This window comes from Panthera tigris, chromosome A1 (assembly GCF_018350195.1).
Source record: "Panthera tigris isolate Pti1 chromosome A1, P.tigris_Pti1_mat1.1, whole genome shotgun sequence".
NCBI classification, from domain to species: Eukaryota; Metazoa; Chordata; class Mammalia; order Carnivora; family Felidae; genus Panthera; species Panthera tigris.
Genome location: NC_056660.1, coordinates 139,786,710 through 139,800,153, shown reverse-complemented (window position 1 = coordinate 139,800,153; position 13,444 = coordinate 139,786,710). Strand labels below are relative to the sequence as shown.

At 45.3% G+C, this 13,444-nt stretch overlaps 1 protein-coding gene across 2 annotated transcripts in view; it reads right to left on the bottom strand.

The window, feature by feature from the left end:
- Nucleotides 1–5,329: 5,329 nt before the first annotated feature.
- SV2C (synaptic vesicle glycoprotein 2C) overlaps nucleotides 5,330–13,444 on the bottom strand; it is a 161,382-nt gene continuing 153,267 nt past the window's right edge. Inside the window, exons 1-2 of one of the 2 annotated variants that reach the window (XR_006218576.1) lie at nucleotides 12,969–13,103; nucleotides 5,580–5,666 (exon numbers count right to left, since the gene is read on the bottom strand). Coding sequence is in view for 1 of the 2 variants with exons in the window: in XM_007079832.3 (XP_007079894.1) it covers nucleotides 5,483–5,666 (184 nt within the window). In the remaining variant the exon portion in view is untranslated. Of the gene's footprint in view, nucleotides 5,667–12,968; nucleotides 13,104–13,444 lie in introns of those variants that run through there. The other variant, XM_007079832.3, reaches the window with a different exon arrangement.

The following is a 13,444-nucleotide window of genomic DNA, read 5'->3' as shown; positions in this document are numbered from 1 at the left end:
TCGCTGCAGGCTGCCTCGTCTTTCAGGAGTCAGATGCCAAGCTCTCAGACTTCTGCCCCAGAGACGAGCCTCTCTCACACTCCATGCTAGTGGTACCCAGCTAATCCTGCGCAGGACCTGAGCAGCAGCTGGCAATCTACCCCACTACAGGGAGCTGTGTCAAAACCAACAGTCTAGAGCTTATACCCCTTGGACCCCCTCCATTCAACACCTTCTTCATCCAATGGGCCACCACCAGAGGCATGGATGGGCACAATCTTTAGCCCCAAGTGCACCAGTAAAGCTTGGCCTTGCCTTTGTACACTGCTGGAGTCGAGAGGTGACAACGGGAGGCGAGGGGAAGAAGAATAGATGGGGAAGAAAGGAAGTGAGTATGTACTCCTGGAAGAGGGAAGGAGGAGAGGGTTAGGGGGTGAAAAAGGAAATAAGGGCTCCCAGAGGGGAGGGGGCCGGTCACCAACAACTACTCCCCACTCTGCCTCCCCTCGGGGTCCAGAACCCCAAAGTCCTTGCAGTTTCAAGACACTCTGCAACAACTATGCACTGGTTTAACTCAAACTGAAATCTAAAACTCTCCTGTCCCTAACTGTCAGAACCTGTTCTCTGGGTGGTTTATCTGCCAAGGGTTGGAGGGGTGGGGGAGCTGCTCTGGCATATCTGCAAAGGCAGCTGACACAGTTACAAGTCTTCAAAATCAGAAAGGAAACACCTCGGGAAGGGGGTGTGGCCACAGCTGAGGGATGTGCTGACTCCACTCTGGAGAGAAGACTCCAGCACTGTCTGCTCTGGAGCAGACCTCCCAGCCCCCACCTCTCCTTTCAAACCATAAAAAGAATTCCTCCGAAGAAAACCAACATCTCTATGAAGACGGGGCTATCTTTGCTGCAGATTCTTTTCCTTCGGGAATGCTTTAGTGTGATTTTGTGTGGAGACGTTTAGAGAAAGACCATGTGTGCCTCCATTTCTCTCATTTCCCAAGTATTAATTACTTGGTAGTTCCTCTGACAGAGCCCAAGAAAATGAGGGGCTTTCTCCTCCTGTCAGTGATATTCCCAATTTCTGAGTCGTTCTTCTACTGCCCACCATAGGCTACCCCTTTTAAATCTGGAAAAACAACACGCTGTGTTTATGGGGAGAGCACTTCAACGTGTTATGGGGATCAATATGAGATCCCATTACAGACGTTTTCTCTTTCACTCCCATTTCCTCTGCCTTCATTTAAGTCCAGAAAAGGGTTAACTGTCCACGTGAAGCACAATAAGTCCACCTAGGACATGGGAAGTGCTCCATAAACACATATTGAATAATCACATGAGATGACAAGAGACCAGTGAATGCTCTGCCCAGCTCTCTGCCCCACCCACCCTTGCTGGCCCTAATCAAGGCCCTAAACAGACCTATGAACCAGATCCTTGCAACTCAGAAGCCTAGGATTACTAAGATGGATGTAGGTATTGGTGGAGAAAGAGACCCTGGCAATGGCTGTGTCTGGTTGGTGAGACACTGTCGATAAGGGGAATGGTCAATATTTGGAGCAAAAGAACATTACATGGAGAACTGGCACTCCGTATCTGCAACAATAAAGAAACACCTATGTCTAGGAGATACTGACAGTTTTCTTTTGTCTACACTACACAGATCGTGAGGAAAGTTTCCTCAAAACGTACTGTGTTTGGCAGAAAACAAACACTGTAAGAAATGTGTAGCTCATTTCAGAGTGCCCTGTGGGGTAGGTTTCTTTTTGTTGTTGCCACATAACTGGTGTTTCTGTAGGTTTGATCACTGGACTAGGTTCAGCATCACATGGGGTTAAAGGAAAACAAAACACACAGCCAATATGCACCTTAACAACCGACCACTTGTCTTTCTATGATACCAGGTAAAAGCCAAAGTAAGACATTTCCACCTTCAGAGCCTTTAGTGCATGAAGAGGTAAAGAAATAGATAAAGGCCATTGTAATATTAAATAGAAACATTGGAGACTATCATATTCTATTTTGGTTGGCAGGAGGAATCAATAGGTACTCCCATGAAATGGCTCTGAAATGATCCCAGGGTTTAGAAAGTCTCAACTTTCTCTTACTCCCTCTTAATCCCTTTCTTACTGTCTCATACTCCTTTCACTAGAACCTTCTCAGCGACACCTTGGACTCTCCCTCTGTCACTACATTTCTTTCCCCACTTCTCCCATGATATCTAAAGACATTCAGAAAAGCAACAAAGCAGGTTTTGGTTGCACATCTGAAGTCTGATTTGGTGAGATTTGTAAATGAAGGTGCCTCTACTAACTTAGGTGATACCAATTAAAAACTCAGTTTCTGCAGGCCTAGGCCTTCCTGTTTCAAGAATAAAAGGGAATACGCAGTCAGGAGAGCTATAGGAGACAGACTCTGGGCTAGCATTTTGATCAGCGCATCTTCTAACCGTGTCCATCTGCCGGTGGGTCTCTTTCCTGACCAGGCAATGATAACTGTCAAACCAGCACTGAGTGGAAATAATGCTGAGAGTCCTAGGAAGCTGGCCGCACAGACAATATGGGAACTATATTCTCTGGCCTATTCCTAGGGGCTTCCCAAACAGCTTGCCCATTTGCTAATTTTTCTGTTTCTGAACTAAACCTATTTGGTGCTTGTGAAGATGAATCCAGCATTGAGAAGCAGCCAGGACCCATCTGTCTTCTCTCCCTGGGTCAGTCCTCTGGGTGTAAGGTGATCCCTGGCTGATGGGTTTAACATTCTAGATTGATTCCAGTGAGAACATTTTAGATAGAAAAGGAGTCAGAAATATAGGAGAGAGTGGAACTGTTCCTTAGGCTTTCCTTTTGGCACATACTCTCGTCTTCCTTCTGTGGATGAAATAAGACGCTGGTTGCAGGTCCCGGTGCCAGCAGCCTGCTATATTGATAGGGCTGAGCTTCTGTTTAATCATGTGGCTCTATCTTAATCCAGCTAACCCTAGAACAAGCCAGACAGGCCATGCCACATACTTCGTGAACAACTTGAGCTCTCTCAGAGAAAATCAAGGTGATGGGAACAATGCAAGGGAGGCAGAGAAAACTTGCATTTTCTCTGAAAGGTGGGAAAGGTGGTGACCAAGAAGGTTTGTGACCGCAGACTGTCCAGGAGATTAGAATAGATCCCTCTTGGGCCACCTGGGAGGCTTGGATCAGGTGACGGGAAGGCCAAGAAGGGCCCTTCTGAAAGGGATGCGTGGTGTCAGGTCTCATGAAATGGGGGTTCTGCTAGTTTACCTCATTCGGACCCAACCAGCTATCATATAAAACTCTACACCTGCCGTGCTCTGTAGCTTGGGAGATATTTTACACATTTAGGGATACAACAGACATTGAAGACATTTCTGGAAGTAAAGATAGTCCAGTAAGCAAAGTTCACTATCATGGAAGACTAGAGATAGTGACATCCATGCACATTTCTCTCTTTGGAATGGGTTGATGAAGATACACATCTTACTTTGGCAGTTGTTACTAAACATGCCGTATTCAACTAAAAAAGCCCTACTCAGGTCTCCACAATGGCTCCTTTTAAGAAGATAAATCAATGGGAAATGAATACATATGGAAGAAAAATATACAGGGTACCTTCCTGGGTTGACTGAATGCAATCTTTGTTTTACAATCATATTACAGAGGCAGAAGTGAGAGTCAGTTGTGTTTCTTTCCCTCCTTTGCTGTTATCAGTTGAAGAGATCTCATCCAGTCTTTATTGATTTTCCCTCTTCCTGCTACCTTTGCCATTTGGGTTTGAGTTTTCCTGGTGTTTGGGGCCCTGAGCGGGTCTCCCCAGGGAACCAACCTCTTCCTGCCAGACTCCAACACCACACTGCCCTTTTTTTACAGACCTGAATTACTCCAAGGTATGGTTGATTAAAGGCTACATTAATGAAAGAAGCTTTTCAAGAGTCTGAACTCTGCTATCTGAAGCTCCAGGAGAACGATTAGGAAGGGGAATGATTAGGTAGACAGCCTTCAGGGTTAGGACCGTCTTTGAATGTAATGGCTATTGGAAACAAAGGCTCTCCCTTCCCGGCATGGGGAGTCTTGGGGCTGTGGCCTGCTAGAAATGCCATAAAAGGTAACAAGGATAACCCTTTAACAAGACGGAGTTAAAAAAAAAAAAGAAAAGAATATTGTTTTAATATGGGATTTATTCCTGGCTGCTGGTCTCTGCTGTGAGTCTACCAGGAGGCTTCGGATTTCAAAGAAGATGGGTAAAAAGGACAAGCTTGGAGGAGGGGCAGCCCCGAGGGGTGAGAAGGTCACATAGCTGAGAGCCCGTGGGAATGTCCTGCGGACCTCTGTCTTCCAGGCCCAGGCAGATTCCAGCGGTGAAAGGAGCAGCCCCAGACCACCAGGAGATGCTGCCCATGTCTGCAAGAGGGGGCCCCGTGGACTAAGCAGGCTGGGACTCCGCACAGAGCGGCGGCTGGGAACACACTGGCCAGCGGAAGCTCGAGGAAGAAGACCCACTTCTGTCCGTGCTGCCAGCTAGAAAGCCCACTGTCAACTGGGAGGCGGTAGTGGGGTGGGGGGTGGGCACTGTCCTTCAGAAAAGCGGTACATCATTTTGCATTTCCAAATGGCTCTAGGGGTGAATCTCTACAGTGGAGACAGTGTGAATAAATGGCAGAATCAGGCAGGCAGATCCAGTTTTGTAGAAAGTGGCTTTCTCTCTTTGCATATGCTATCTGGCAAAATACAGGGCAGCTGAGGTGAGGGCAAGGAGGAGATGGGGGTAAACAGAGGCAGAAGATCTGTCTCTGACCTCTGATTTTCTAACGTTCTGGACCATAATCACCCACAGTACTGCGGTTCCTTCTCTGCATATTTTTCAGGACTTCAACTGGGCAGAAATCCTGCTTGTGTAGTTAGTTCACTGAGATCTTTGCTGCTAACGGCATGGCCTTTATTTCTCTTGTCAGCAGAGTCACCTTCACTGTCATGCCTGAAAGAGCCCCACCCAGCTCCGTTTGGGGCCACATGGTTTTCTTTGAAAGGCCTTGCTAGAACAGCAAGAATTGCTGGGTGTCCTTTGCTAAGTAAACAGGAAATATCACTCTGATTGAAAAAAAAAAAAAAAAAAGAATCCCTCTCCTCAGCACAAAAGCAACAATATGCCAACTTCTATTTCCTGTGGATGTTAAATTAGAAGGAGGCTCTATTTCTTAGGGCAGCGAAGGCTTCTCACCCTTCAGTGATCAGAATCTCAGGGAGGCCTGGCTGACGAGGGCACTTAAAAAATGCTTCCACTGGTAGCATCCCAGTTAGGAAAGACAGCAACGCATGAACAAAACTGCAAAATCACATACAAGGGGCAGGAGGGTATGCAAATAAATTTTAGTGATGGCAAGGGTTAGTGTTCTGATATTTCACCACATTTTGGTGTCTGAAAAATCTGAAGCCTTGAGTCAGGAGTGTTGACACAGGGCAGGAGAAAGAAACGCAGGATGGATGGCTTTTTTCCCATTACATCAGGACCTGGGTTCGTGTGTCAGGCAGGCGCAACCCCACCAGTCCTCCACACACGAGCACAGTGGAGGCCAGCAGGATGGGGATTGATTTGGTGAAGCTGACCAGGGAGCCGAATATTAAGTTTCCAAGGACGGCCGCTGCTTTGCACAGTGCATTCAAGAAGCCAAAGCCTGTTGCCCTGCAAGGGGAAGAGACACAAGACAAGGTTGACAAAGTGACTCCGCAGATGCAGCCTTAGACGCAAACAGCCTACGGGGGAGTGTTCGAGGGTCTCCACGAAGAGGTTTGTACATCATTAAGGCAAAAGATCAAATGCTTGTTAGCACATCTGGAGGCAGGGAACCCCAGCTGTGGGCACTGTTCCTTCGGCGCGTGAGTTTCTCAGCACCATGAGTGATTCTTGTCTTGCCCATAGGTTCCAGTTTATCATGAACAGAAAGAAAAAGGAAATTGCAGGAAGAAAAGTCTCTTCTCTCTTCTTCCAGAGTTAAATTAAAATATAAGACCACATTTTCCTTAGATTCTTAACTCCCTACTTTCTCACAGCTTAATTAACGTGCAAGACTTTAAATAACTAAAGCCATGGTATTTTTCAGAGACAATCAGGGATGACTGGGTTGTATTCCTCCCCTTTCTGGTGCCATAGAGGTAAACTGTCATGCTCACTTCACAAAGGTTTTGGTAGCAGGCAAACACTGAATACTGAGCTGGGTGGCCTGCCAGGGAGCTAGTGGTACTTCCTCCTTCCTCATGAGACTTCCACGTGGGAAATCAAGTCCAGAAAAATATGACAGGGGACAATCAGATCGTAGGCCTAGAGACGATCTTTTCACTCTACTGGCATTTGAGACGGGCAGGTGGTATATAAATAAGACCACATCCCATTTATTGACACATTCTTCAGAAAAGAAAAGACGTACTGTCTTTACGTGCATTGAATGGGATTTTACCGTGGACTTCTAGGTAGGAGACTTCATGTTGTTCATGAGGGGACTGACATCATGCGAGAATATGGATTTCCTCTGCCTTTATGCCAGTTGGGTTTTTTATGCCTCCCTGGGTACATGTGTGAATTGAAAGCAAATTGAATGCAAGATAATGGGTGGACACATTTTTCCCCCTCCAGAGGGAAGTGCATTTTCTACGCTGTAAAATGCAGCATCTGGTTCACATCTTTCTTTGATTTGTAAATGTGTACGCGTGGGCTTTCCTTCAGCCGGTCAGTCGTAACAACTACTCATCACTACTTGTGCTGTTCCTGGAGACATTTTCTACAACATGTAGATGTTTGTTGTGGTTATTAGCTAACTGACCCCCTTCCCGCACCATAGAGAGGAATAAGAACTCCTGGAGGAAGCGAGCCTGGGAGTTCGTGCAGGGGCCAGTGAGTCCAGTGGTCAGAAGAGACCGGAAAGGGGGCAGCAAACACCAATCCTCTTTTTGGCCAAAACACCTAGAAAGTAGAGTACTTGGACCTCTGCAGTGTGCAAAGTTGCCACCTGTTTGCAGTGTGGAAGGGGTGTAACCGAATCTCTGATAGTAAAACAGGAACTTCTTGAGAAGAGAGTAGGCTAATTTTACATTCTTCTTTTTGCTTTGTTTTTAAACAGAGACTAGTAGTAGTAACAATGACTAGAAAGATAAGATTTAATGTGCTGATAACTATTTTCAAATGAAATTGCAGGAAGCTGCAGGTTGGGTACCACAGAGGACCTAAGTAGGACCACATCATCATCTGCTGCCTTCTTCACCTCCATGGAGATGCTACGAGGCTGAACTCCTTTTTTTTTTTTTTTTTTTTAAATACTTTCTTGAGTTTTAGGTTTTCAAAAAAAATTTCAAAAAATTGAGTGAAAAGCAAAGACAGTTCCCATATATCCCCCTCACCCCGCACTGCCATTATTAACATCTTAGTGTGATACATATGTTCACAATTGATGAACCGATATTAATACACTATTATTTAGTCCTTAATTTAGGTCAGGGTTCATTCTGTGTTTTATATTCTGTGGGCTTTGACAAATGTATCATGGCACATATCCACCATTACAGTATCATACAGAGTAATAGTTTCACTGCTCTAAAAAATCCCCTGTGCTCCCCTTATTCACCCCTTCTTTTTCGCCAATAACCTCTGGCAACCACTGATCTTTTTACGGTTTCCATAATTTTGCCTTTTCCTGAATGTCATATAGTTGGAACCCTACAGTAGGTAGCCTTTCAGATTGGCCTCTTTCACTTAAAAAAAAAAAGTCCTTTTTTGAGAGAGAGAGAGAGAGTGCCACATGGGGGGGCGGGGGGGAGGGTGCGGCAGAGAGAGGGGGAGACAGAAGATCTGAAGCCGACTCTACACTGACAGCAGAAAGCCCCATGTGGGGCTTGAACTCACATATCAAACCAACCATGAGATCATGACCTGAACCAAAGTAAAATGCTTAACCGACTGAACCACCCAGGCTCCCCTCTTTCACTTTTTTTAAAACCACATTTTAGTTTCTAGATTCTAGAGTCATAAATTAGCAAATACATCTTACGGCAGTAAGATAAACTGTATCGTTCTGCGAAAAATGGCTAGTGTGTATGTTGATGATAAGAGGAAAAGTTTCTTCCGTAGGAAGAATTCTCTTGATGCTGAACCTACAGAGGGACCCAAGCAGAAATTACAGCTGGGTTAAAATAACTGTATTTTCCCAAGCTGTCACTCAGAACAGGGTATAAAATATGAGCATCTCTCTCCTTATGTTATGGACACTGGAGCAGAGGAATGGACAACTTCCTGAGATTTCTGGACAGCACTAAGAGACATACACCAGGAGCATCTGGTATCAGAAGCTTCTAAAACAAAAACAATGATCAGATCTTTATATCCTGACTCTCCATTTTCCTTTACCACGCTGAGGCAGTTCTGCACATGAAAATCTGGTATGGATAAAAGCACACAGCTTCCTTAAATTAGCGTTGGGATTTGAGAAAATGTGACCATCCTTTCCTTGGATAAGTAAATTCTTTCTTCAAATACTTGCGAGCAGAAGGGTATGATTTCCCATGCATCGGACACACAGCTGTCTTACCAAAATAATTCTCAAAGTAGCTCTCCTTTGCGGGTTATCTGTTTATAAAGTAACTAAGCTTTGGGGCGCCTGGGTGGCTTGGTCGGTTAAGCGTCCGACTTCGGCTCAGGTCATGATCTCGCGGTCTGTGAGTTCGAGCCCCGCATCAGGCTCTGGGCTGACAGCTCAGAGCCTGGAGCCTGTTTCGGATTCTGTGTCTGCCTCTCACTCTGCCCCTCCCCTGTTCATGCTCTGTCTCTCTCTGTCTCAAAAATAAATAAACGTTAAAAAAAAAAATTAAAGTAACTAACCTTTTAGTTCATTCATTCCCTTGGTCTTATTAAAGGAATGCCATTAACTCCTACAGACACACAAAGTACAAGTCACCTCATGCTCATTAAGTCCTTGGAGGGTGGAGAGAGGGCTGAGAGTTTGCAAAGCCTGGAATTCACTGGCTGACTTCTCAGCAGCAGGACAAACTAATGAATTTTTTTTTTTCAGACCAAAGATGTTCTGTGCCTTCTTGTATCCAACAGGTACCAAGGAGAAAGAATGAAATGATCTATTATCTTTCTATAAACTCCATCCCTTGTTCCCCTACCTCTCCAGACAGAATCCTTTGTTTTCAATTCTTGCTCAACCTACTTAAATCTTTTAAGTGGAAATTCTTTTCCCAAACAGCAGTCCTGTTCCACATTTTATCCAGGTGGCTTTGTCCCTGCCCCATTAACTCCTCCTGTCTGACAACCCCAGTGCTAGTGCAGGGACCTGGCTCACCGAAGCCCTCGGGCTCAGCTGATGGATGTGGCCACCAGCCCTTCCTCACTGCAGCCGGACTGTGCTTTCTCCAGGGCCTTCACCTTGTTGTAGGGGCCAGTTCATTTATACCATTTCCAGCTTTGGTTAGAGGCTGGGAAAAGGAAGCTGCTGGCACCATTCCGGAAAGTGAGGATAGTTTTGCCCTCACATTCAGCCTCTTTCTTATTTGGTTTTTCTGACTTCAGTGCAGGGTCAGAGGGGGGTTTTATGGGGCTCCCGGGAAGAAGCAGGGGATGCTGACTAGTAGTGGCATTTAGGCAATGCACAGCACGTAGCAGGCGCCATGCCAGTGTTAGCCATTTTAAACACTGACTAAAGCATCTGCCCCGTTGACTGCTGAAGTCAGGAAAACAAATTAGGGGTGCCTGGCCGGCTCAGTCAGGACAACATGAGACACTTGATTTCAGGGTTGTGAGTTCAAGCCCCACGTTGGGTGTGGAGCCTACTTAAAAAAATTAATGGGAAAAAAAGGAAAACCAATTAAATGCTCATTTTGAAAAGCCTGCAATGGCACAGATCCAGACTTAGCTCAGGGGATGTACCTGTTAAGGGGTAAAATGTAAGCATTCTCTTTGCTTAGTCTAAACTTTTGGGGAAAACTGTTTTTGGGTAACTCAGTCAAATCAGTGGTAGAAGTTAGAAAAGGAATACTAAGGACTCAGCAAGGGGCATTTTGGAACATATAGGCAGTCCTTAAATCAGTATTACAGTAGTCCCTTCTCATTTGCAGGGGGGATGCTCCAACGAAACCCCCAGGGGATGCTTAAAACTACAGAGAGTACCACACTCTATATACATATTTTTGCTATACATACTTACCTAAGATAAAGTTTAATTTATAAATTAGGCACAGTAAGATCAACCATAACTAAAAGGAAAGTGGAACAATTATAACAATATACTGTCATAAAAGTTATGTGAATGTGGTCTCTCAAAATATTGTACTGTACTCACTCTTCCTTTTTTTCTTAAGATTTTATTTTCTTAGTTTTATTTTTTAAAAATGCTTATTTAATTATTTTGAGAGAGAGAGAGAGAGAGAGAGAGAGAGAGTATCAGCAGGAGAGGGGCAGAGAGAGAGAAGAGAGAGAATCCCAAGCAGGCTCCATGCTGTTAGCACAGAGTCCAACACAGGGCTTGATCCCACGAACCGTGAGATCGTGACCTGAACCGAAACGAAGAGTCAGACGCTTGAGTGACTGAGCCATTCAGGTGCCCCTCAAGATTTTAAGTAATCTCTACACCCAGTGTGGGGCTTGAACCCACAACCCTGAGATCAAGAGTAGTATGCTCTACTGACTGAGCCAGCCAGGCACCCCTATACTTATTCCTCTTGTTGTGATGACGTGCGATGAGGTGAATGACATAGGCACCATGACATGCCATTAGGCTACTGCTGGCCTTCTGGCACTGCGTCAGGAGGAGGCTCATCTGCTTTCAGACCTGAGTTGACACGAGTCACCCACCAAAACCACATAAAGGGAAACCTCGGATAATGGGGACTACTGTACATTGGGATCTAAAGATTCATCCAAAAGTTGGCTCTTTAAAGCACAAAATGAATTTCATTTTTTCTCACAGAAATGTTACAAACGATGGCAAGTTTCCCGGATTAACCTAAAAGAGCAATTTCACCACTGAATCCATCTGAGCTACTGAACTGCAATGCTAGGAGCACTAGAAACCCCAAAATGGTCCTTAACATGGTCCTAAATTACACATCCTTCTATGCATTTATTCATTTAACAAGCATTTATTAGGCATTATATGCCAAGTACTACACTTGGGACCCAAAAATTACTAAGATAAAGTCCTCTTTCGCATTAAGATGGATGCCAAAAGATCATGAAAACACAACATGCAAAACTCAGTAACACAGATAGCCACAGGGTACTATGGGGGTGCAGAGGGCAGGAGGCGATCTCAGGCTGGGGGTGGGTCTCTCTTCCTCTTCCTCTGCCCCTCCCCCGCTCCCCTTCAAGCTCTCATTCTCTCTCAAAATAAACATTAAAAAAAAACCAAAACACCACAGTGATGTGGCAATACCAATGCCTAGGGCCACACCCACAGAAGTTCTGACTTTGTTGCTCTACTGGAAGCCCAGGCATTGATATTTTTTATGTCCTGTGTGAATCTAAGGTGTATCCTGGGCTGAGAACCCTGCAATTCTTCCAGAGAAAACTGCATGTTTGAATTGATTGGATTTCTTTCATTTTTAAAAAAATTTTTTAATGTTTGTATTCATTTTTGAGACAGAGAGAGACAGAGCATGAGCAGGGGAGGGGCAGAGAGAGAGGGAGACACAGAATCTGAAGCAGGCTCCAGGCTCTGAGCTGTCAGCACAGAGCCCGATGCAGGGCTCGAACTCACGGAGTGTGAGATCATGACCTGAGCTGAAGTCGGAGGCTTAACCGACTGAGCCACCCAGGCGCCCCAAATTGATTGGATTTCTTATGATATACCAAAGGAAATTACAAAAGCAAAATATCTACGTGCCCCCCCCTCCAAAAAATGGTTTTCATTTCTGAATTCCTTTCAGGGTGCTTCCATATTTTTCATATTTTCATTTCCATATTTTCATATCCATATCTTTACCAATCACAGGATTTATACAATTTTGCTTTCTGTTCTTCCCCCCCAAAATTAATAAAACCATCCCACGTTGTTTATGTTTTGTTTAAAATGAAGTGATTTGGCATATAACCATTGTTTCTGTAACCATACCACTGGATAATTGGGAGCTTTCCAAACTAGGGGAACACGAATGATATTGCAATGAACACCTTCACAAGCAAGGGCTGGATGTGTTCATTAGGAACTATCAGGCAGTGTAACACAGGCAGGGGAAACGTTTATGAGACCGTGTGTGTGGGGGTGGGATAGGAGGGAGACTATGGCCCACAGGACGGGATTCCAAGGCAAAGGTTTCATCCAACCTCTTTTCTTGTCCCTCCCTGCTCCTGTTCTCTTATTTACTCTGCTTTTCACAGCTCATTTCCCCCAGAGGCGATCTGTTTCTCATCTAACCTGAATCGTTTCTTTCTCTTCCAACTTTTATGCAGCTGCTGTTCAAGCAGGATTCTGGGCGGTCATGGAGGCTCTCTCTGCTGAACAAGGTCCCCCCAACCGCTCCCCCCCGCCCCCCCCCCCCCCCCCCAAGGACTGGGTTGTACCAATCTCAAAGTTCTGTGTCTGGATTCAGCCTGATCTTTGGGGCAGGACTGTGGAGTCTTTCCATTCATTCATTGCTTAACCCCTCTAGGATACTTGTGGAAAGAACGAAGGAATTTCCCCACATCTTAAAAATATGTTGGAAGTAGATTTCTGTGAAGGGCATTCTAATGGGCATTGGTCAGGCCATGTTTACTGATGCCAGACTATAATCTTTGCTTGTATAGAGGAAATAACCCTAATTTCACATTCTAAAATCAGAAAAGGCTGAATTCAATTACTTTCTGATCTTCAACAAAGAGAAAGTGTGTCTCATCCAGGTAAGTCGTGGGTGTGTGTGTGTATGGTCTTTGTGTGTCCTCCCTAACCTGGGAGGATGGCATCCAGTAGCACTGCAAGCAGGCCTTGCCTTAGTCACATACAAGTGGAGAAGGACTTACCTATGGTTTGTGAGCCAAGAGGAATCCCTGGGCCCAAAGTAGCCCTCCCATCCCCACCGCCATCAAGGGTCTTCCTACAGCTTGTGCTGTTGATATGCAAATATTCACAGTTGGGCAATAATGGGAGTCTTTGTGAGTCACCATGTATCTGATGAAGCTACTAGGTGAGTGCCTGGACCAGGATGGATAATAATGGAGTGAAAGACAGCACTGGGAGGGAATTCAGAGTTCATCTAAGGCCAGGATTCCTGAAAATGACTGTATTTCCCAGTTACCAGGTGAGCTTCTTAGAAGCCAATTCCCAGGGGTGGTTGGGTGGCTCACTCCATTTAACATCCAACCAACTTCGGCTCAGGTCATGATCTCGCAGTGGACCCTGGGTTCCAGTGCTGCATCCGGCTCTGCTGACAGCTCGGAGCCTGGAGCATGCTTCCAATTCTTCTGTGTCTCCCTCTCTCTCTGCCCCTGCCCTGCTT